This window comes from Muscardinus avellanarius (assembly GCF_963383645.1).
Source record: "Muscardinus avellanarius genome assembly, chromosome: 10".
NCBI classification, from domain to species: domain Eukaryota; kingdom Metazoa; phylum Chordata; class Mammalia; order Rodentia; family Gliridae; genus Muscardinus; species Muscardinus avellanarius.
Genome location: NC_137796.1, coordinates 1,274,266 through 1,298,265, shown reverse-complemented (window position 1 = coordinate 1,298,265; position 24,000 = coordinate 1,274,266). Strand labels below are relative to the sequence as shown.

At 63.9% G+C, this 24,000-nt stretch overlaps 1 protein-coding gene across 1 annotated transcript in view; it reads left to right on the top strand.

The window, feature by feature from the left end:
• The window catches only part of ZFPM1 (zinc finger protein, FOG family member 1), a gene marked incomplete at both ends in the record, with an annotated part of 54,990 nt that overhangs the window by 738 nt on the left and 30,252 nt on the right, over positions 1–24,000 (top strand). The window contains 2 exons of the mRNA XM_080702861.1: positions 21,934–22,062; positions 23,185–23,204. Coding sequence (XP_080558987.1) covers positions 21,934–22,062; positions 23,185–23,204 — 149 coding nt within the window. The remainder of the gene's footprint in view (positions 1–21,933; positions 22,063–23,184; positions 23,205–24,000) is intronic.

The window sequence follows — 24,000 nt, the reverse complement described above, 5'->3', positions numbered from 1 at the left end:
TCCAGCTACCCGCCCCCCCTCCAGTCACACACTTTGCTGTGGCTCTGGGGTTTTGAACCTGAGACCTGCTTGCTTGGGACACCTGCAGGTGGGACCCTCCACATGTTTCTGGCAGCTGAGCAGACAAGCCCACCTGGCACCTGTCCCTGCGTTCTAGGAGGCTGCCTCCAGCCAGTGGAAACCATGCCCCAGGGCGAGTCCAATTTCTCTCCCATCTGGCCTTCTCCCCTCGCAGACCCCCGGCCATTGCAGGAGCAGTTAATGCCCAAACCCCCATGATGAGAGCGCCTGGCACTGTCTGGACCCCTGGGCTGAGCTGGGAGTGAGGGAGTGCACAGGAAGCGCCCCTCCTCACCCCACACCATTAATAACTTCTCGCCTCTGCTGCCAGAGCTGGGGCCGGCGGTGGGGGGGCTTCCTCCCCAGGCGCCTCCCCCTGGACAGACCAGCAGGTCATTTGGGCCCGCCTGGGAGGCCAGAGGGGAGCCAGGCCCGCTGCCCAGCTTCAGGCGCCTGGGCACTGCGTCCTCTGCCCACAGGACAGCTGCCACCAAAACCTCGTGTGTGCCAGTCTGTGGGAGTGTCCCCACTCCTGAGTCCGGAGACGGGGGAATGCCGCATGAATCCGGGTTCCCGTAACCCGACTCCCCAAACGCACAGGGGACCTGTTTTCCGAAAGTCGCCTCCTATCTTGTCAACTCAAGTATTAAAACCACCCACGGTCCCGATCTGCGCTCCTTCTCTGGTTTCTTTTTCCCCTCCTCCCCTGTTCTTGCGTATTTAAGAGTGTGTGTGTGTGTGTGTGTGTGTGTGTGTGTGTGTGTATGTTTCAGCTTGATGTGAAATGTAGATCGCTGGGGCAGGGAGATCGCAGGTTAGGAACCGATCGCCAGGGCAGATAAGGCCCGGGAGCGGCAGAGCCCAGCCCAGCTGGGTCAGCTCACCGCGCACAAGGGGACTAGGACTGCATGGGACAGCCCCCGCGACCCCCTCAGCGGGCCCCATTTTGTGAACAAGGGAGGGCACCCTGCTCACAGCTCAGGCCCTGGGCGCCTCCTCCCCCTCGCAGATCTAAGCGCGTTAAGATGTGAGCGCTGATTGTCACCAAGCTGCCCGCCCAGCTGTGCGCTCGGCCCTGGCAGTTGTGCGCCCGCTGCTCCGGCCTCACCTGCAGCCGGCCGAGCGCTGGCCGTGGAGGGGAGGGGGCGAGTGCTGGGGACGCCACCTCCCCCCCCCCGCCCCCGCGCCCCCATCAAAGCCGGCGCAGCTGCCCAGCCTCTGTGCTCCTTTTGTTCTGCGCAGAGATAGATGTGCCGCTCTGATAAGGCGCGCAACCGATGTCGGCCACGATAGGCGCTTCCATTTATTAACTTCAAACGTGGGAGCGGGGGAGGGCGAGGCAGGAGCGTGGCCTTGGCCGGCCAGATGGCTGACACGATAGCAGAGGCCCCTGGCAGGGAGCACAGGGCAGGGCGCAGGCAGGACCCCAGGACCCCAGGACCCCGCGCCCCCAGCCAGCCGAGCTTGCTGCTTTCCCTGGTTGATGTGAGCTCTGATAAGCCCAGGCCAGTGGGCCGGATGGCGATCCCAGGAGTGATAAGAAATCTTATCTACATCCACCAGGCCCGGCTGGGTTTGAGGCAAGAGCAACGTGGGGGCCTTTCTGCTGGGCCGTGGGGGCCCCCAAGGGGTGGAGGCCCTGGCTTGGGGAGCAGGCGTCAGCACAGGTCCATCTGGAGAGCTTTTCCCCAAACACACTTGATGGCCTAAGAAGTTGATCCTCCCCCGCGGCGGGTGGTACAGTCCATCAAAATGAAAGAAAATTGTGCAGGCCGGGTTAAGGGAGGGGAGGGTGCCGGCCCCTGACTCCTGCTCCCTGGCCTGTGGCCTGCGGAGCGGTGGTCTCCTCTGAGTCCTTCTGGGTGGTGCTGGCCCCTGGCTTGTGTTAGGTGTGACCTGCTTGGAGTTCCCATAAAGACTCCAGGTGGTTGCCCTGGTCCTGGCTTTTTTAAGGGGAACCCAGCATGCTGTGGTCTTTCCCAGGAGGTCCCTCAAATCAGGGACAGGCTGTCCCACTCTGTCTTGACTGTTTACCGAGCACTTGCTTTGCAGAGGCCCCAGGCCCCAGCTGCTGACCCCACGGCAAATACGGGGGGGGGGGGGGGACTGAGAATACTGTGGGGGTCCAGCAGGGTCAGACCACCAGGAAGAGCCCTGCCATAGGGGCCTGTCCAGAGGCTGGAGGCTGGCCTTAGTCGCCAGCTCTGAAAAATGGGCTCATTCTTTCCTGCAGTTTGAGGGGAGACAGGCTGAGGGGCCCCATGGGGCCCAGAGGTGGGCTGGCTATGGGGAAAGGTGGGACCCAGGTCCCAGAGGTGTCAGGTCCAGGCTGCTCCTCAGTTAACATTCCTGAAGAGTGGGCACAGGAGGAAGCACCTGGAGCCATAGGAGCTCCCAGCCAGGCTGGACGCGCAGAGAGGCCCTCGCGGAGGACGGTGCCGGCTGGGCGAGGGGCTCCCCGAAGGAGCCTCTCAAAGGGGCGGGCCCCTGGCAGCTGCTCCACCTCAAAGGAGGGTGTTTTTCACACATGAGCGGAGTTTGATTAAGCAGACTATTGGTAGCCACAGGATGACTAATTCACCCCGAGCTTCAGAGCCACCTGCCCACTCTCCCCAGCAGCCCGACACGGCCAGCATAGGGTAGGTAGAGAGGGAAGGGCAGCCAGCCCGTTCCAGGGAGAGCCTGGGTTAGGTCCCCGGAAGGGTTAGGGTAGGAGAAAGGGCCTGGGAGCAGAGGGAACAGCTGCCCAGAGCCGTCCACACGCCCCTTCTAAGCGCAGGAGGCGCCCAGTCGGGTTGGGCAGCACGTCGCAGCCCAGAGCGTGGAGGAGCGGAGTTTCCTGGCCGGCCGCCCTTGACGCCCCGCCTGGGCAGCTTACGGCACCTTCCAGGCTTCCCTTTCCTCTTCTGTGAATGGCGTGGCAGTATCTGCCCTCCAGGGTCAGCAGGGTCCTCTGAGGGGACAGCACACTGGTGTGCCGGCCACCTGGGCCCACAGTCATCCTGTGTCCCAGCAGCATGGGGCTGCCACCTCTGGCAGAGGAGATTCCAGTGCACGCCCTGTGTCTGGACTCCAGGTGGCTGCTGGAGCCCGCGTGCCCTCGTGCTTGTTGGGGCATCGGCCTGGCTCCTGGGGCCCAGGAGGAGAGTCGGCTTGCCTGTCATGTGCGAGTGATAGTGGTGGTGGCTGGTACGTAAGACTGGCTCCACTCCTGCCCACGAAGAACCCACACCAGTCCTGTTCATAGCACCACTGTGTCTGGGAAAGCCACAGAGAAGACGAGTTTCTCACCTGACAGAGGGACAGAGCCAGAGACCCCATAACTACGGACAGCATGTTGCCTTCGCCCCCTCTGGTCTCTGCCTGCCTCCGACCTCAGTCTCCACATCTGTGAAATGGGCAGAGGGGAGCTGCTGCCCTTGGGGTCTCTCCCCAGCCCCGTCCCCACAGCCGCCAGGCCCTCCCTCCTGAGACGCAGCTGCTCAGGGCCAGCCCCTGGGGAGGCCTCACCTGGCCCGCCCAGCCTGAGCCCCGGACCGCCCAGCGGTCCCTCCGGCTCAGGCCCCTCCCTGGAGGTCACCAGGAACCAGCGTGGCACCAGGCACGCTGGGATTTAAGTGGGTCAGTTGGGGAAGAAAGGAACGGAATGTGATGCCATTAATTGTGCCCCTTATCTCCTGTTTCTATGCCAACCAGACGTTCCTGGGGCTTGACGGGCTCGTGAATAATACTCCCGCTGGCCTATCTGCCATCAACAGCCCTGCTCCTAGAGGCAGCTGTGGCCTCCCCGATTCCTATCGCTACCATGGACCCAGGCCTACGCCTGCAGGGGGCCAGCCGCTACACTCGGGTCCTGCCCATCGGACCCCGGGGCTTCCGCTCGGTGCCCAACAGCTCCTGTCCCCATTTCACAGAGGGGGAAACTGAGGCCACAGCCTCGCATTGCCCTCAGGCAGGCGCCACCTTGCCGCCCAGCTGTGTGACCGGGCCTCTGGGCTTCATGGCCTTGGTGACATGGGGAGGAGGCAGGTGACCCTGGATAAGGACTCAGCTGCCCACGCTGGCCCTGTGGCTGAGAGGAGTGGGCGCCGGTTCAGTTGGGGCCCACCTTGGCCTCCTGGGTCTCTACCCAGGCTGCTCCCGGAGGCCAGGAGGCCCGTCCACGCCATCCCCCACTGCTGCTGGGGCCAGGGAACCCCCTGAGGACGGGGAGGGACGTCCCGTTCGGCACCTGGGCATGAGGTGGCCTCATGTCCTGGCTCTGCCACTTGCTGGACTCGGGACTATGGGCAGGGCCGCCTCCGAGGGCTTCTGTGTCCACCTGCAATGGAGGAGGTAGGACCTGTTCCCTGAGCACCATAGTGGGAGCCAAGGGCACTGCCCGTGGTCCATGAGAGCTGCAGCCACCACGTCCTCCTTCCCTTCCCCCTCCTCTAACCCTCTTCTCTTCCTTTACTCCCTTATCCTCTCTCTGTTCTTCCTCCCCTCCTCTCCATCTCTCCCTCCTTCCTCTCTCTGTTCCCCTCCTCTTCCTCCCTCTTCCCCTTTCCCTCCTCCCCTTCCACTGTTCCTCTCCCTCCTCCCTCTGCTCTCCCTCCTCCCTAGCTTCCCCCTCTGCTCTCTTTTCTCTCCTCCTCTCTCTGTCCTCCCTCTGCTCCTCTGTTGCCTCTTCTCCCTCTATTCTCCCTCCTCCCTCTGCTCCCTTTCTCTCTCCTCTCCCCCTCCTCCCTCTTCTCCCCACTCCTCTTTGACCTCCCCCTCGTCCCTCGGCCACCCCTCCTCTTGCTCTTCATACTCCTCCTGGCCCCTCCCCATCTCTTCGTGGCTGCTCTGTGGGCTCACATCTGACTCGAAGAAGTCTCTTTTCCTAGAAGAACCTGCATGTAACATAGAGGACCCTGCCCTGAAAGTGGGAGCCTTCCGTGGTCCCAGCCTGGTCGTGCTAGGCTCCAGGGCGACCCCGTTTCTGGCCTCTCCTCCTGCTCATCCTACTGCAGTCTGGCCAGCAGGGTTCTGTGCTGTGCAGCCTTGCTGTGTCTCTTGGCTTCTCTGGGCTGAGATTCCTTTAGTCAGAGGGGAAGGGAGGAGGAGGCGGAGGCCGAGGCCTCCCTGGGAGCTGCAGAGCTGCCTTGGCATTCCCTCAGCCCCTCCCCACAGGGCTCCTGGCCTGGACCCAGCCAGCAAGGGCTCTGGCCGAAGGGTGAAGGCCAGGCAGGCAAGGAGGGCCCGGGATCCCTGGTCCCTGTGCCTTGTTCACAGGGAGCGCTGGAGGCCTGGGGAGGAAGAGGGAGCTTGGGCACGCTGGGGGGTGGAAGCAGGGCGCCCCTAGCCTAGGCAGGGATCAGAGATCAGTGGGGCAGTTCCTATTGAAATTGCCACCTGGGCGGGAACAGTATGGTGCCTGGGAGCGTGCCCTAGTTCAATTTCCCATTTCAAAGGAGGACCGGAGGCCCCAGGAGCCCAGACTTCAGTCCTGTCCACCGTTCCAGGGTCTGGAGAGTCAGGGGCGCTTGGTGCCGTGCAGAGAGCACCACACACAGGCACAGGCCGTCCGCCGCAAGGGGCTCTGCTCCCCATACAGGCTGGCTCCAGCTCAGGGCCCCTGCTGGGCTTCCTGCTGCAGGGCCTGGGCCAGGCTCCTCTTCGGGCACCTCGTCTCTCCTAGGCTGGCTGTGTTGACTGCTCAGGCAGAGCTAGTAGGTAGCGGGTGCTTAGTGAGGAGCAGACCCAGGAGGGGCCCTGGGTGACGCGCTGCTCCACCCCTGCGGGCCCCCCGCGTCCCTACTGTCCATGGGCCCAGGCTGGCCTGGGGCAGCCAGCTGGCGGCCTGCTAACGAGGGGCCTCATCCAGCACCCCAGACCTCCCACGCACCCAGGCCTGGACTACACCTGGAGGCTCCAGGCTGCAGGTTCTTGGCTTTGAGGCCTGTGCGGGGCAGCTGCATCGTGCCTCCTCCTGGGCCTCGCATGGTGGGTGCCTGAGGCCCAGGGTGCTTGTGCAGAGTGCTGCCTGCCCCTGGCGTTGGTCCTCCCTGGCCGGGTGCCTCCTTATAGGACAGGAAACTGAGGCTCTGAAGGAGCTGGTCAGGGGTTCCTCCCCTCATCCTGTGTCCCCGGGCCCCTGCATCCTAGGCTGCTTCCTTCCTTCCTTTCTCCGTCCTTTCCTTCTCCCTCTTCTGTGGCTGAGTTTGCGAGAAGGCCGTGCCAGCTGGACAGGAATGCGGCACTGACCTGGGGCAGGACCTCCCTCCGCCTTGAGCCCACTCTCGGCCTCTGTGGGCCAGAGGCTGTGGCCCCTCTGAGCCCCGGCTTGCTCGCCTGCAGTGGGGGGCAGGGGGCGCTGCCGTGAGGTCAGAGCCAGACCCGAATCGGGCTGGGGTGCGGATGGGGATGCCAGCCAGCATTAGCCCCGTGTGCTGCGTGCCCCATCTGCTCAGCCTGGCCGGGCCTCTGCCCGCAGCACTCCAGATACCTGTCTAGACGGGGGTTCTTGACTCATTGGTACCCTAGGAAGTGGAGGATGAGCCGGGGTGGGTGGCCGCCTCAGCCACACAGCTCAAGAGCAAATCAGAGCCTGCCGGGGTAGTCTGCGTGAGCCCAAGGCTGGGGGCTTGTGTCCCCAAAGCCCAGATGTGCTGGACTGGCAGCCACGTGGCGTGTCTGGATGGGCGGCCCCCAGCTGGGACCAGCTCTCTGCACATCACTCCTCCGAGCCTTGTCTCCATCACCGCTAGTGTGAGGTGGACTAGGTACCATCTACTGCCTATCCCGTGCGGGCTCTGGGCGTACCTCATTCGAGCCACGAGTCCTGGACCTCGGTTTCCCCATTATAGATGGGCCCACGATGCTGCCGTCACAGGTGTGAGAATGGATGGGGTCTGGCAGGGGGTCCTTCAGCACGTCTCGGTGAGGAGGGCAGGGCCGTTCTCCCTCCCAGGCCACCCCCCCGGGGTGGGGGGCTGCTTCTCCCGGTTCCTTCTGCATCTGACTCCAGGCCGCCAGCTTTCCCCACCTGCCCTGGACACTTGCGCCTCTCACAGACCCGCCTCCGTTTCCCTGTTCTCCATCCAGCCTGTGCCCAAATGTCAGTCCCTGTGAGCAGGAGGGGAGGGGCCTGGCAGGTGGTCTTGGCTCTGGGCTGGGGGCAGGGCCTCATGGGATGGTGAGTGCGTTCTGCATGTTGCTGGACGCAGTCCTCAGTGAGGGGCTGGGCCTGTGGGGTCCCCAGCTTCATGCAATCAGACCCTCAGGGCTAAGCACTGAAGGCCAGCCTTATGCTCCACCAGGCTCAGGCCTCACTCCCGCCAGCAACCTTCAAAGAAGGCCCAGAAGGGTAAACTGAGGCTTAGAGCACTTGAAGGTTGGGCCCAGTGCTGACTGTGGGCCACCTGTGGGGAGACAGTGAAGGCTAGGGCAGCTCTCCTGGGCCCGGCGATGCCCGCCTTTAAGGCCCAGAAGACAGAGGCCCCTGGGGTTCCAGGCTGGTCTCAGTGCCGCTCTTCCCAGCTGTGTGACTTCGGGTCAGCCCCTTCCCTCCCTGGCCGAGGCAGCTGCACACACGGCTGCCCCTGCCTGGGCAGCGCTGGAAGCCTCTGCTAATCACCAGAGTGCTGGAACAAGGGCTTGGGGCTCCATTACAAACTCTTGGGGGCACTGGCCCAAAAGGCTCCAGGGATAGCAAGCAGCCCTCCGCTATTCGAGGGTGTGCTATGCGGGCTCTGGCCACACCTCACAGAATAACCCACAGAGGCTAAGGGCCTACTTCAGCCCCAAGCAAAGGAGAGAGGGTGCTCACACCTGCCTCAGCGGTGCCTGGCACCACCTGCCCGCCTCTCGAGGGTTCCTGGGCTTGGCACACCTCCGGAAGCACACTGCGGTCCCGAAGTGCCTCCTGCCTTGGTTTCCCCTTTGGTCCACAAGCTCAACTCCACCAAGCGTGGCGGCATCCCCGAGGGAGGTGGGCACCCTGCGCCTGCTCAGCGGCCTCAGTCCATGGCTGTCTGTCCAGCCCAGTTGGCCGGTCCCTCTCCCTAAGCAGCCGAAGCCTGGTCCCCCCGCACTGTCTCCCGGTTCGGGCCTCTGGCGGGCGCAGGTTTCAGCTCCTGTGATAACTCGGAAAGTTGAACTGGCCCCATTACCGCGCCGAGATGGTTGGCGAGATACGGCCTGATAATGGAGGGGATAGCAGGCTCTCGGTGGCCGGCAGCCCAGCCTCCCCGCCATTAACATTCCCCACCAGCGATCCTGTGCCTATCTCCTCTATTTCCACTCCTCCCGCAGATAAGAATGGAAATTCTGACTTCATAGCTCACTGATTAAAGTGTCTGGATTTCTTGATAATACACAGATAAATTATGTTTTTGAAAAAGAAGGTAGGGAGAAGGATGGGGGTGGAGCCCCAGGAGGGGAGCCCTGGGCCGTCTCCCCTGGCCAGTCAGGGAACGTCCGAGTGTCCAGCAGCGCAACACCTCTTGGAGACTGTGCTCCGGCCAGCCCTGCGAGGCCAGACTGAGCAGCCGGGTGCAGAGTGGAGACTATGCTAGGCAGACCTAGCACCCTTGGTCCAAGGCCGCAGGGTCAGCACCCTGGGCTCTGCAGCCAGGTGGTGGGCACACGCGGTCTAGGATCTGGCTGCCCGTCCCATCCCTGGGGCAGGCCCCCGTCTGTCAGGTGGGCACAGTGCCCTCCTCACGGGCTCCTCAGGAGTGGGCCCCGGCCCGGCCCCGGCGGGACTCTTGCCTGCTGGGGTTCCTGCTGTCTCCCTGATGTAGATCAGTGCCCTGTTACACGGTTGGTGCTCAAGGCAGGCCAGCACACCGGCTGACCTCACCTGCCCCAGGGGAAGGGGTTCTGCCCACGCTCAAGCCCCCCGCCCCGGCTCCAGCCAGCTCCACCCCCAGCCCTCCTGCCTCAGCAGCCCGCCGGCTGCCACCGTGACAGTCAGCCGAGCCCAGATGGGACTCAGGTGCCGTCGCCGCGCCTGTCTGGATAAAGCCGCCTCCTTCAGCTGATCTGAGATCCCGCGCTGATGTTGCGATTAGCAGCGATTAGGGCTGGCGTGTGGCTAATCCTCCTGCTGAGGGACAGGGAGGCAGCGCAGGCGGGGCCAAGGCACCCGCTGGGTAGGAGGGGAAACCGAGGCCTGGCAGCCCTGGCACCTGCTCGGGGCAGGGGAGGTGCTGCCTGGAGCTCCCAGCGGGCCAGGGCCACCGCCGTTCCCCTTCCTGGACTTTATTAAGTGGGCCTCCCTGGGGTCCCGAGGCAGGAGGACTGGATGAGGGCTGGCGACGATACTGGGTGACTCGCGGACTCCCTCGTCATGATTGTCCTGACGGTGGCCGCAGTCGGCAATCGCTGTCTTTATTGAGCCCTTGCTGTATGGAAGAGCTCGGATTGGCCTGCCTTGTGGTCTAGGTTCCTCTCAGCAGCTTCGAAGACACTTCTCCTCTGATGATCCAGGGCTCGGAGAGGTTGAGTATCACAGGTCACAGATCTGGGAGCGGCAGGGGCTGGCTTAGAGACTGTGTCCAGATCTGGGTCCATCCGGCTTCAGATTCTGGCTGCTATGGGGCTCCCTCCCAGGGGACCAATGCCTTCCATTTCAAAGAAAAACCTCGGGCAGAAAGAGGGTGAGTGCCTCCTCGGGCCACAGAGGTGTCCAGGAGCCACGGGATGGGGCTGAGGCTTACCCTCTCACTTTTGCTCCACCCCTTCTTGGGGTTCTTTCCTCAGCCCACAAAATAAGCTCCTTTGGTGAGAAAGTTGGTTTCTGTTTTGGGGGGGTTTTGGGGGGTTCTGGGGATGGAACCCAGGGGTATTTGACCTCCGAGCTACACCCCCTGCCCTATTTATTTTTTGTGGTGGTACTGGGGTTCCTGGAAGCCCTTCTCCCTCCGGGCTACACTCCCAGACCTATTTTTATTTTTGGAAACAGGGTCTCTTAAGCCAGCGCGGCTGGCTTTGAACCTGCGAGATCCTCCTGTCTCCGCCTCCCAAGCGCGAGGATTACAAGCGTGCGCCACCACGCCCGGCTACCCTATTTTTTATTCTTTATTTTGAAACAGGGTCTCCCTAAGTTGCGGAGGGCCTCACTAAGTAGTAGCTGAGGCTGTCTGTGAACCGCGATCCTCGGTCTCAGCCTCCCGTATGCTGGGATGACAAGCGTGCCCCCACGCCGACTTGTCTTTGCGTTTTACTTTGTGCTCATAATCTAAGGGAAGTATATCTAGCGCAGTGGGGGGTGTTCAGGGGACGTGTCATAGGGTAGCGTGGCCGGGCCTCAGTCCTGCTTGGAGCAGGAGACTGGCCACCCTGGCCTCCGTCCTCACCCCTTTTGGGGCCCTGAGACTGGACAGGAGGGAAGCAGGAGCCATCTCTAGGCATCCTCCTGGGCAGGGGTGGTCCCGGGGAGGGTCTGCCTCTCCAAGCCCCCTGGCTTTGTGCACTGCTTCTTCTGCAGGTTTTGGCAGATGGCCCCACTTGCAGGTGCCTCATGGAGGTGTGCAGAGGCCCGGGACCCTCGCCCATTCCGCTGTGACCCTGGGTGCCTTGGGAGTCGGTTCCAGGCATAAACCCATCACCAGGGTCTCCAGAGGAGGGTCCCAGTAAGTAAGCAGGATGCAGGAGAGAGCGCCTAGGGTCCAGCCTGCCCAGAACTCTGGTTCTTGGGCACCTCCGAGTCCACAGCCTCAGTTTCCACATCAGAGCTGAGGATGCTAACAACTGCCCTCACCCTGGGCTGGGAGTCCCTGGGGCTCCCGCCACCTCCTGTGAGTGCTGGGCCGGCCACTAGTTGTCCCACCCAGCTGTGCCGACCTGCGGCTTCATCAGGAGGGCACGCAGCACCCACTCAGCAGACAGCTAGGCTGGGACCAGGGCGCACGTGGGCCGCTTCTGCCAGCCCCACCACCTGACCCCCGGCAAGCCCCCGGTCTGTGGGCCTCGCTGCCCTCATCTGTGGGACTGGGGTGCTCGGGGACCCTTGCGAGCTGCTGAGATGGAGCTGCTCTGCGGCCGAAGGACCCCGCCCCTCAGGTCCAGCCCTGTTCCAGCTGGGAGTTCTGGCCAAGCCCTGGGTGTCCCGGGCGCAGCAGAAAGGAACCAGGAGGACTGCTGCCCTTTCTGTCCGGGGCCTGAGTGAGGGAGGCCCCCACCCCTAGTTTCACGGCTCTGGAAGGAGGAGGTGGGGTGCGTTCCACCCTCCCGCCCCCAACAAGAAAGAGAAAAGGGAACTGATGCTCTGGAGATAGGGGTGTGCGGTGGGGGCGCTATCGCCCTTATCTCAGCCTGCTCGCTCGCTCCGCTCGGCTTATCTCACCCCACCAAAATGCCAGGAACAAAGCACGTGCACACGCACACCCCCACCAGCTGCCGCCGTCCGCCATCCGTGGAGCCGCGAGGTTGGAAGGGGGTGCTGCGGGCCAGGGTCTCCACGCCTCGTCATCAGCATCACTGCCGTGGAAGCCAGACATGCAGTGGCCTCCCGGAGACCCCGCAGGGGAAGCCCTGGAGGCCCACAAGCCCCAAGAGAGCTGAGTAGGGTCAGGACCCGTGTGACCTTGTGTCTGTGTCCTCCCTCTGACTCTTCCAGGAGAGATTAATAGAAGAACCTGTGTAGAACTGTCCTACAGCTCTCCTCTGCCCAAGGCCTGGACTTGGGGCAGGTCACAGAATGCAGCATCTCCAGATGCCCTTCTAGGGCCCAGCCCATTCCCCCAAGTCTGACCCCCAGAGCCCAGTGTCCCAACTGCTGCTTCATGCCAGCCCTGGTAGAGCCCGGAGCCCCACCCCTCAGGCCTGGGAACCACTGACTTGCTGGCAGCCAATGGAAATACACATGCAAATGAGTGAGAGTGGGGTCCAGGGATTGGCTGAGCTGCTGCAGATGGGGTGGGCCTCCATGGAGAGGGCAGCCCCCTCAAAGTGCAGGACACCAAGTCTATCCCCCCACCTCCCCCTGGGTGGAAATCCCCCAGAAGCACCAGCTCTTCGAGGCCTTGCTGCCAGGGACACCCACTTGCCTGGCACAGGGTGGCCTTTGGATGACCTCTGCTGACCTCAAAGCCCAGACCCTTGCCCCAGTCCAAATTGGGGGACCAGGACATGGGAAACCCGAGATTAGTGAAGCCTACTCCAGACAGGAACACTGAGTTCAGAGCTGGGGTGAGATGGCCAAGGCCAATCCCGGCCCACCCCTGCTCCATCCTCTGTAGCCCAGATCAGAGCGGAGGACAGGGCACCCACTTGCCCAGCCGCGGTGTCCCCATCTGTACCGTGGGGAGACTTAATCTGCCTGTCCCCTGGAGTGGTTTCTGAGCCCCCTGCCCCTGGCCTTGGGCTCGCTCGGGTGGCCAGCCAGCCTCCGGGCACCTCACGTCGTCCAGATCTCTCTCACGACGCCTGCGTGAGGAGACCAGGCCGGCAGGAGCCTTAGGAGACTCCGCAGCGGGTTCCAAGTCCACCCTGCCCTTCCGGGGTCCTGCTGGCTGAAGCCAGCCACGAGTCCTGGCTGCAGGACTCATTCTCGCGGCACCCATCCTGCTCCTGGCCTGAAGATCAGCCCCGGGCAGGACGGCCTTCCCACGCACAGCAGAAGGGCATTTGGGCTGAGCTGTAAGAGGAGTGGCGGGGGGGGGGGGGGAACAGGCCAGGGTCAGACACGACTTTGCCCGGGTCCCCCACCTCCATGGGAGACATGCCTGTACCCCGGATGCGGGCCTCGGGAGCCAGCCTCACCCAGGAGGCCCTCCATTTCACTGGGGCACTCTGGCTCCCCAGGGCAGTGCAAGCCGTACAGTAGGTGCCCCATAAGCACTGCCCAGTTGACTTTAGCTCACCTCTGCCCTCAGCTGAGGAGGCAAAACAGAAAAAGAGCAGAAGAGAAAGCCTCCACGTCAAGCGTTCCTGCCGCGGAGACGCATGAAGCACAGGGCAGCCGCGGGCTGCTTCCTTCCCAAGGCAGGTCCCACTGCGCCGAACCTGCTTGCCGGGGACAGGGCGGCGGGTGGGCCTCTGGATGCCAGTGGGTGTTGATGGCGTTCTCCAAGCTTGTGTGGGTCACCTGCCCTCTGACAGTCTGGATCAGGGACTCTGGTGACATCACGATCCCAGCCTGGCAGGGAAAGAGAATTGGGACACATGAACAAAGGTGTCCCCATTCCAGGGGGCTCCCAGGCAAAGCCCGGGGCCTGCTGCCGGTGCTCGTGGCGCGGAAGGCCAGGAGGTGGGCGGTAGCAAGCAGGGAGGAGTGCCCTGGGAGAGGGGCCACGGGACAACAGCTTGGGCTTGGCAGGGAGCGAGACACGCCCTCACTGTCCACCAGGGGCCTCTGCCTCACCCACCCCTCCTCCGGTCTGGTCTGAGCGGAGCGGGTGGGAGCGCCTCGGCACACCGCAGCGTCAGTGGGAGCAGAGTAGCCGTGGGCTGTCAGGCAGCCACTTGAGGCTCCATTAGCGGCCCTGCTCAGCCTTATCACCATCTGGAGAGGATGGCTTGGGGCGTCTGCCCGCTCAGCCGCGCTTCCTCCCCTCGAGCTCCTGCCGGCCTCAGCTGCCCCTGCCCAGCACGTGGTCTCTCTGGCCAGCCTCCCCGCACCTCCCCAGCGCCGGGCGTCAACAGCCCAGGGCGCCCCCCCACCCCAGGCGTTTCTAATCGGCTCTCGGAGTGAAACAATCTCGTGTAATCTATCAGCGGCTATCCAGCCCATCAGAGCCGGGAGTGGCCGGGCCCAGAGATGGCGCCAACCTTCAGCGTTGATAAAGTTTCCGAGTTCAGCTGTGATGAAGTTGAGTCGCGCAGGCCGCGATAGGATGTGGACTTGGCAGCCGCAGCTCCGCTGAAACCAATCTCCCCTATCACCCAGCTGGGCTTTCTCAGGCCTCTTCCCTCCCCTGCCCTCCGCCCTGCCGGCCCTGCCCCTGGGGATGGCTGGCCCTGGTCCGGGAGAGGGGCAGACTGGGGCCAAGGAGGATCCTGAGGCCGGAGCAGGGCCGCCCGCAGGTGGCAGCTGGCGCGGGGGCAGGGGCCATGCCCAGCCCTCCTCCCTACCCTGCCTCTTCCTGCCTGGTGTCTGCCCCTGCTCCATGGTAACAGGATGGACTCAGCCCCCTCCCAGGCCCGCCTGCTGTGTCCTACCCACCCAGCTTGCCCCCCCCAGGGCCTCGCCTGGCAGTGCCCTCTGCCTGGAAGCCCCCAGCCCTGCTTCTCTTCCTGCGTGCTGGATCGCCCTGCCTGGTGCTGAGGTGTGTGCCGTCCCTCCTCCCCGGCTGGACATGGTGGTGTCCATCCTCCTCCCTGAGCTGGACATGATGATGTCCACCCCTCCTCCTCATCCCTCCTCCCCAGAACCCCCTCCCTGGGCTGGACATAATGGTATCCATCACTCCTTCCTGGGCAGGATAGGTGTGTGCCACCCCTCCTCCCCACCCCTCCTCCCTGGCCTGGACAGGTGTGTGCCGTCCCTCCTCCCCACCCCTCCTCCCTGGCCTGGACAGGTGTGTGCCGTCCCTCCTCCCCACCCCTCCTCCCTAGACTGGACAGGTGAGTGCCGTCTCTCCTCCCCAGAACCTCCTTCCCGAGCAGAACTGCCTGCTCATCTCAGCGCCCGCCATTGGGGATCCCCCGCCAGGCCCTCCCTGGGCTGGTGGCAAGTGCCCATTTGCCAGATGCATGAGCCAAGGCCGGGGCGCATCCAGCGGGGTCTCGGTTTTCAGCGCCAGGGCTGGTGTAGCTGACCTCCGCCACCGGTTCCCTTTCAGTGGCGCCCGACCCCCACGGGTCTGCGCGGTAGGTCCTGCAAACCCCGTACGCTGCGGAGGCAGTGCAGGTGTGTGCATGCAGACCGGGGTCAGAGGGAGCCACAGCCATCGCACAGGGCCCCACGGAAGACGGGGGCAAACCGAAACGGGAGGAGGCTGAGGGGCCAGGAAGGGACACAGGCCTGGCAGCCACGTGGCCCCTTGTGCAGATCCCAGCCTGTGCCCCGGGCAGGGCCTCCTCGCCTCTCGCTGCCATGAACCAGGAGGGTGGGGTGGAGGGCACCCACCAGACACACGGCAGGACAGGCGGCCCCTCGGCTAGCTGGGAGGCTCGTGCCAGGCTCTGTATCACTTGGTGCCTCAGTTTCCCTGTCAGTAAGATGGAACACCCCCAAGGCTGAGGGTCAAGAGGTCACCTCGGCCAGAAGACCCAGAATCGCAGGCGCTGGCCAGGCCCGGGGCTGCGGCGGTCGTTGGTGCCTCGTGACACGGCTTGGGGTTGTCTGCCAAGTGCCCGGGCTCCCGCTTGGCATCGGGCGGGTCCTCCCGTGTGGCAGGTACCTCACCCACTGATTCTGTCCGTCGGTTCCCACTGGCCTCTGCGAAGACGTCAGGAAGTGGGGTGGAAAGTGCTGGGGCCGGCTGCACAGGGCCACCTGGACAGTGGACCCTGGGCGCTGACCGAGCGGGCGCCCGGTCGGGGAAATGGCAAGGGAGGCCGTTGGAGCTGTGAAGTCCAGGGCTTCGTTGACGCCTTTGGAATTCTCAAAGGAGCTGGTCTGGACGCCGGTTTCTGGAGTTACTTCGTGTGCGGCCGGGTCGCACGGCCCTGGGTTTTATCCAGGCTGGGTCTCTGCCTCACCTGTTTTTTAGTAAACATTTCGTTGCCTTAAAAGCTGAACAAAACACAAATTTTTTTTTCCTTTTTTCCTAGTGGTACTGGGGATTGAACCCAGGGATATTCTACCTCTGAGCTACACCCCAACCCTATTTTATTTTTCATTTTGAAACAGCATTCGAATTGGCTTTGAACCTGTGATCCTCCTGTCTCAGCCTCCTGCATACTATGATTACAGGTACATGCAACCATGTCTGGCTTTAAACGCTGGACAACACATAAAAGCCTTTGTTTTATTGGATATGGATTATATCTCAATAGGATGCTTTTAGTGTTTGAAAGCGGAGGTCAGCTGGACACGGTGGCCCACACCTGTAATCCCAGTATTTGGGAGGCTGAGAGAGGTTCAGGGACCCCCAGGTTCAGGGAGCACCTCAGGAATTTAGTGAGGCCCTCATCAAGTGGCACACACTTGAAATCCCAGTACTTGGGAGGCTGAGACAGGAGGATCGCAGGTTTGCAGCCAGCCTCAGCTACTTAGTAAGGCCCTTGCAACTTAGACCCTGTTTCAAAGTAAAGAATAAAAAATAGGGCTGGGGGTGTAGCTCGGAGGTAGAATGCCCCTGGATTCAATCCCTGTAACACACACACACACGCACACACACACGCGCGCGCGCATGCGCAAGCCAGGAAGCTGGGGTCCCTGCGGCTCCTGTTCACTAGAACATGGGTCCTTATTCTTGGTACGTGTCAAGCTGTGACTCCAGGTGTGCACAGCATGGTCCGGGTCCCCTCCACCAGGCTACCCGCTCCCTGGGGCTGAGGCCGCACTCACTGGGTCCGGCCCTTCTGGAGCTTGTGGCCAAGGCAGACTGTCAACACTGAGCTGCCCCTTGCCACGCGGGGCTCCAGCCAGCCTGAGGCAGGAAGCGCAAGGTGCAAACCTGAAAGGCACAGGCCTGGGGCCCACCACCCAGGCCAGACTCGAGGGGTGAGTACACTGTGGCAGGGTGTATACAAGCACCTCTGGGAGGCAGAGGACCAAGCTGCTCAGGCCCACGGGCCCTCTGCCCCAGGCCCTCATGTGCTGTGAGGGGGTCTGAGGGTGATCCCAGCTTGCCGTGGTCCCCTGGGCCCTCCCTGCCCCCCAGGAAACCACGCTCAGCTTGCCAGCACCCCTGGGTGTCCTCGTCTTGGCTGCCCGTGACTTCCTTCTGTCCTTGTGGCCCTTAGCAAGCACTGCCGGGTGAGGCTGTCCTGAGCACCGCGTGGAGGGCAGGCCTGGAGCCGGGAGCCAGCGCAGCCTTGGGGGCCGTGGAGGCAGCCTGGGCTGGGGAGCGCAGCCTGGGCTCCATGGCTCGGGCAGCAGGGACACGACCTGCAGAGTAGGTGTGGGCACTGGCAGGCAGCGTGGCCCACATTTAGAGTGATGGGCCAGCCTGGGCATCTGCACGGCGGCTCCCTGGTGGCACGGTGGCCTGGTTGAGCTCCGGGCATCTGCTCAGCCTCCTGCGAGCGCTGCGTGCCTCAGTTTCCTAGCCCGTCAGCCGGGCGGGACCTCAGCGCAGCCAGCCCCATCTGCAGGGGTCACGGCCACGAGGTTGGGAGCTACACCCCACTCTTGGGTCAGCACTGGGAGGGCCTGGGCTGTGTCCGGCTCTCCCTGTCCTCTCTGTGGCCTGGCCACCTGCTGCCCAGCTGCGGGAAAGCCAGACCTGTTGCTGTCTCCCTGGGCCAGGGTCTCTATCCTGGCACGGCCAGCCCCTGCCCGCCCTCTGCCCAGGGTCTCTCTCCTGGCACGGCCAGCCCCTGCCCGCCCTCTGCCCAGGGTCTCTCTCCTGGCACGGCCAGCCCCTGCCCGCCCTCTGCCCAGGGTCTCTCTCCTGGCACGGCCAGCCCCTGCCCGCCCTCTGCCCAGGGTCTCTCTCCTGGCACGGCCAGCCCCTGCCCGCCCTCTGCCCAGGGCCAGCGCACCCAGGAGGCCTCTTGTCGCTGGGGTGGGGCTCCCGGGCTCGCCGCCCCCACCCCACCCTGAGCTCATCTTTCCCCACCAGAGGGCTGACGTCCGGCTGTGGCAGTAGTTGTGATGGCGGAGTGTGCCGGGCACACTGGCTCCGCTGACCCCGCACCTTGACGAGAGACTGCCCCCCATTCCAGGAGGAAGCAGGGCTCAGGATGGGTGCTCACCCACGCCCGCCTGGGGCCCCCCTCCCATGCAGGCCTCACGCCTCCTCCTTCCTGGGACGGCGCCGTGATCTGCTTCCAGAAGGGATGAGTGCTGCTCACGCCGTCCCGCTGTGTGAGATGAGGGCAGAAGGTGCTGGCTGGGCCTGGAGAGGGACCCCGCTGGCAGGCCTCAGGGAGCCCCCGGTGCTCTCCTGGTCCTCATGGCTACCCCCGCGCCAGCAGCGCCGTCCTAGAGGGGCTGTGCGGACTCCACGGGGCCCTGCGGCCCATCAGGCCGGCCGGGACTGCGGCGCGGGCGCCCCTACCCAGCGTCCAGCTCCTGTTTCCGCAAGGTGCTCGGTTGTGGAGGGAGCCCGCCGGCAGGGTTCGGCCAGCACTGGAGGGGCCGCTCTGTCCTCCCCAGGAAGGGAGAGGGGACCAGCCCGGCGTGCAGAGCTGTCTCCTTAATTCAGTTTTAAAGCATGAAAAAAGGGAGTTGATGAAATTCCGCTATCAGTGCTGAGCCAATATGCAAAATATCTCACCCCCAATCAAATAGCTATTATGTTTTCATTTCCATCCCGGCGTCCGGCTTAATGAGCAGGAGACGGATGGGCGCTCGGGCGTCTGCGTGCCGTGATAACCGTGGGGCTCTGGGCACCGAGGGGGCCGCCGGTGACTGCCCCAGGCAGTCAGCGCCATGGGTAGCAGGAGCAGGGCCGGCACCCGCCCAGCTGCGGTGGCTCTTCCTCAGCCAGGGCTCTGGCCGAGGCTACCCTGGGAACGGGGGTGCCCGGGTGGGTCTGAAGTGTGGCCCAATTCCTGTCCTGCCACTTCTGGGCCTCTGTTTACTCAGCTGTGAAGCGGGCATGACTTGCTTTCCTCCGGGGCTGGCAGAGATCATGATGTGCCTCGGCGGCCTGCCCCCCGTCTGCTCCCCACGGCCCCCTGCACCCTGAGATTGACCCTCCATTCCCCCATCTGAGATGGAGACTGGAGGACGGCCCGGCCGGGCTCCGTGGCTGGTGACTAAGGGCCCGGTACACACTGTGGGGCCCCTCCTCCACACCAAGGCCTGCGGGCTCTGGGTGGCAGTGGCTAGTGGTGGCCATGTGACTTTTGTAGGGGCTTACCATACAGCACCCAGGGGTGTGCTCTGGCAATACGGGCGAGCGCACGCGCCGTCCCGCGAGGTGGCAGCTCTGGTGGAGACAGAGCACAGAGAGGTAGTGCACCTTGCCCAAGGTCACACAGCGAGATGTGATGTATACCTGTGGACCTGCCAGCCCTGGGCTAGCCTGGCCCAGCCATTGAGGTCTCTGCACAGAGTGAATGTCCCCAAGGGACTGGGGGTCTTACCTAGCACGGGGCACCTGGGGGAGCTGCACCGTACAGCTGTGGTTGGCGGATACCTCGGGCTGCAGACAGGGAGGGGCTCTAGGGCCCACCTGGACAGCTCTCGGGCCAGGTGTGTCCCTGGAGGGCGGCACCCGGGGAGCGGGAGGGGAGGGGCCGATTGTCTGTGGGTGAGGGGGGGGCGGCTGCGGGCCCTTGTCTCCTGCGCTATCTGTCGCCGCCGTTCTAATTGCGCTGATCTGAATTAGCGGCATTAGGGAAATTGCCACGGCCCGCAGCGCCTCTTTCCACGCTTATTCTTGCTTTGTGAGCCGCGGCGCCTTTGTTCTGTAAACGCAGAGCCCGCCTAGCGCGTGCTTGGGCCCCCTGGCGTCTGAGGCCCCTGGGTGGGCGCCCGCCGAGGTGTGCTGCCGTCCTGGGCGCCGTGGAGGGGCGGAGGGTGCGTCTGCTGTGTGCCCCAACCAGCCAGCTCCGTGCCTGACTCGAGGCTGAGAGCAGCCCTTGTCCCATTTGCAGAGCAGACAGCCAAGGCCCCTGGACAGGTGCGGGAGGGACGGCTACCCCGTGCCCCTCCACCCTGGACAGAGCTCCTACAGATGGGCGGGTTGGGCGCCTTGGGAAACACTGCCATTGGGCTGGCCGCACCGTACCCGTCCTGCCCCATATGGTCTAGGGTGTGCCTGGTGCGCCCAGGCCCCCCGTGGGGACACAGTGGCAAGAGGATGCCTTTAACAGCTCTGAGTGCCCCAGCTTGGATCCAGAGGCCTGCCTGTGGGACACTGCCCTGGCCACCCCTGCCTGGGACCCGCCGTGGCTCCCCAATGCCCCAGGATGAAGACGCACCCCTCTCCCTGGCCCCTGAGGTCAGTGTGGCTGGGCCGCGCAGCCCAGTTCCTGCCACCCCTGCCCACGCACCCTTCTGCCCGCACCTCCGCCCAGCTACCCCCTCACTGTGCTGCTTTTTTGGGGGGGCCGGTACTGGGGATTGAACCCAGGGCATTCTACCTCCGAGCTACACCCCCCACCCTAGTTCTTATTTTTTTATTTTTTTTATTATTTATTTATTTATTTATTTGGTGGTACTGGGGTTCCTGGAAGCCCTTCTACTTCCGGGATACACTCCCACGGGCTACACTCCCAGACCTATTTTATATTTTTTATTTGGAAACAGGGTCTCTTAAGCCATCGGGGCTGGCTCCGAACCAGCGCGATCCTCCTGTCTCCGCCTCCCAAGCGCGGGGATTACAAGCGTGCACCACCGCGCCTGGCTCTTCATTGTGCTTTTATTACTTGCCGTCGTTTCTGGTTTGGGGCTACTGGATTTTGTCACCTGAAGTCCTTGGCAGTGACCCATGAGCATGGCGCCCCATGCCCTAGATGCAGCTGGCCCCCAAGTCAGAGGGGGCAGGGCCGTTGGGTCTAGGTCACGGCTGAGGTCCTCCTGTGATCAGAGTGCGAGGCCCACAGAGTCATCCTCCTGCTCTCCTCCACCAAGACTGCGAGTCCTGGGCACGGACATGACCCTGCCCATCCCCACTCCTCCTCATGGCCTCTGTCCCATTGACAAGGCCTGGCGTCGGCAGAGCCACCGTCCCCTCCCGTGAGCCCCTGCCTCTGTTCCCTGGAGCAGCCGGGAAGGCCGGGGCGAGGGCCAGGCACGCGCTCTGGGTAGGACGCCCTCAGAATCCACAGGCTTCGGGCCACCGCCCTTCTCTGGGGAAGGTGCTGGACTTTATCGTGCGCCCAGGCGGTCGTGGCGTGAAGAGGTCGGAATCCCTTCGAGCCACACGCGCACAGACCGGGCACTCCCCTCTGTGCCGCCTGCCGCAGGGACCAGAGCTCAGCCGCGGGCGGCGGCCAGACCTGTGGCGCGCTCTGTCAGACCTCGGCCAGGGCGGCCCCTCGCACCCACTAGCGCCTCCGAGGTATGAGCTCCTGGTGTTGCCGGAGCTGAGACTTCTGGCTCTTTTCTCCGGTGGCTGGGGCCCTGGCTCAGCAGGATTGGCGGCTCCCCCCCGCCCCCGGGGTGGGCGTCTTGGTCCCCAGGGGCTGCAGGGACGGGTCTGCACCCGGCTCAGGCAAGCGAGGAAGGCGTGGCGGGCCGTGGTCCTCTGTGCCCACGCCAACACCTGTCTAACCATGTGGCAGTTGCCCAGCCTGTACTTGGGGTCAGTGTGGGCCCGGGCCCCTCCCCCAGCCCATGTGGACTTGTCCAACCTGTCTCTTGCCCTGCAGAAGTCCTGTCCACTGGGGTCTTCAAGGGAGGAGCCCCAGCACTGCGCTGGCTGGCTGTACACCTGTGGGGTCACCGGCCACCAGTCACGGACCCCTCCACTGTGTTTCTGAGCATCTCCTCCCTGCCATGCCGTACTGAGGGCTACTGCCGCCCTCAGGGAGCCTCCTGGCCATGGAAGCAAGTGTGGGGGGCCAAGGGTGCTGGGGTCTGTGGAGGCCTCCCTGAGAGGGGAGCACAGGAGGTACCAGGCAGTCACTGTGGCACTGTCCATCCCACGGTCTCAATGGGTTCTGGGGCCTGTGAGCCCCAGAAGTGTGCGCCTGGGGGCGGTGGAGGGCTGCAGCACCCTCCCCAGCCCAAGTGGTGGCCCCAACTTCATCCTGGGGGCAGGGCGAGCTGGTGGGGAAGAGATGCAAGACACAGCACCCTAGCTAGGGAGGTCGGCGGGCCTGACCCCTCCCCGTGGCCCGACTCCACGGGGCATTGGGTCCTCACGGCTGCCCTCGGGCTTGTGTCCCCAGGTTCCCTCGGAGACATGGAAGCCAGGGAGGAGGCCCAGACGACAGACACCAGCCTCACAAAGCAGGAGGCCACTGTGCCAGAGTCCCAGGCTTCGGGGGAGCCAGAGCCCCCCAGTCCATCCAGAACAGGTGAGTGCACAGAGCCCGCCCCCCATGCCCCACCTGCGGCCTGAGTTGCCCCACCCTGACCACACCTGGCAGGCCAGGAGAGCAGGCAGGCACACCTGCAGCACAGGGACCCCCAGGTCCAGCTCCTACGGCACAGCTAGGGAGACCGAGGCCTGGTGGGGACAGCATGGCCGGGGTTAGATGGGGTTAGACAAGGCACAAGGGCTGCCGAGTGGCCTTGGGAAGCCCCTCCAGTTTGCCTGTATGACCTGCCTCCTTGGGGCCTCAGATGGCTCAGGGGGGCTCCACTCGGGGCAGTGGGGGTTGTACACAGCAGCGTCTGTTGGTGTTGTGCCCCGTCTCACAGGAGGAACGAGACCCAGGGAGGCGAAGACCCAGGGAGGGGGCCACACGGCTGCATGGCCCTGAGCAGAGATCTGGCCTGCTGGACTCGGCTCCCTCCTGGCCTCCGTGCTGGGCACTCCTCGGCCCTCTTTGGCCCCCGCTCGTAGCAGTTTCTAGGGCTGGCCATTCCTCGAGCTGAGGACAGGCCTGGGAAGCTGACCCGCACCCTCCCGGAGTGAATTAACCCAAGTGTGGAAGCCTGCGCAGGTGAGGGGGGACCCCGAGGCCCCAGACACCTCGAGAGGAGCCTCACTGAGAGGGAGGCTCCAGAGGAGGGGAGACCGAGGCCAGGAGGAAGAGAAGCAGGCCGGCCTGGCAGCCTTGGCTGATGAGCACACACCCTTTCCCTACCTAAGACCCCGCACAGAGTAAATCTCCTGCACCGGCTCCTTCAGGGCGCCGTGGCCACGATGGGACCATTTGGTCAGCGCGTGGCAGGAGAGATGGGCGGGGCTTTGAGGTGACCTGGGGTGGGAGGAGCCGCCTGTGCTGCTACTGGGCTTGGACAGTGGCCTTGGCAGGTACAAAGGCCCCAAGGTGGGACTGGGGTGCATGGCCAAGACCTCAGGCAAGGACAGGCTCCCAGAGGCTGCAGCCAGGAGCCCACCTGCCACCCAGGGTCAGCCCCCCCAGGAGAGGCAACCGGCCGGCCTAGTTGGGCCTAAGTATCACCGCGACCCTCACCGGCAGTGGTGCAGGGACGCGCCTGACTGGGCTGTGCCTTGTTTCCGCACCCAGGGGTGGCCTGTGGAGCGCGTGTGAGCACCCAGAGGCAGCAGCTTATCTCCCCGCCATCACCAGGACTATGAGGTGCTGCTAATGGCCCCTGGAGGGCACGGGGCTCCCTTGCCAAAGGGCCTCTGTGGCTGCGGACTTTGACCGGGCCTTCCGGGGAGCCCGCACTTTATCTGATTTAGGAGCTGGGGCTGCGCAGGGGGCGGGGGCGGGGCCAGGAAGGAGCTGGAAAAAACAGCCAGGGCTGCACCTGGCACGGCCGTGGTGATAACGCACCGATGGGCGTGATAAGGCGGCGCGGGAGCGTATCTGCCGCTCAGGCGGGTCCGGCGCAGCTCCCTGGCGGTGGCTGGTCTCAAATGCCAGCCACTTTGATTTATAGCCAAAAATAATAGGACTTTTATACTGTGTGATTGATTTATTTGATGCTAATCACAGCCCTTATCGCGGGTATTAATAATCTCCGGGTGCGTGACGTCACCCAGGGGGCTTTATGGGAGCTCATCGATTGGGGGCCATGGTGGTTATCAGGCCCCGCTGGGAAGGCAAACATGCCCTTTGGGCCGGCTCGGGTGCGGGCCTGGTGACCGGCCAGCCGGGGCTGCGCGTGTGCCGGGCTCCGGCGCTCAGGGCGGCGGCAGCTCTGATTATTGACAGTAGCTGGAGCAGCGGTCATTACTGCTGCAATTAACGAGGGAGCGAGGGTTTTTTAAAGGCTGAGTGGGAAGTTGGGGTGCGTTTTCCACTCCCCTACATGTAACGCCTGCTAGGAGGGTAGGTGACTTGGGGCCCTGCTTGCCCCCTGGGCCTCAGTTTCCC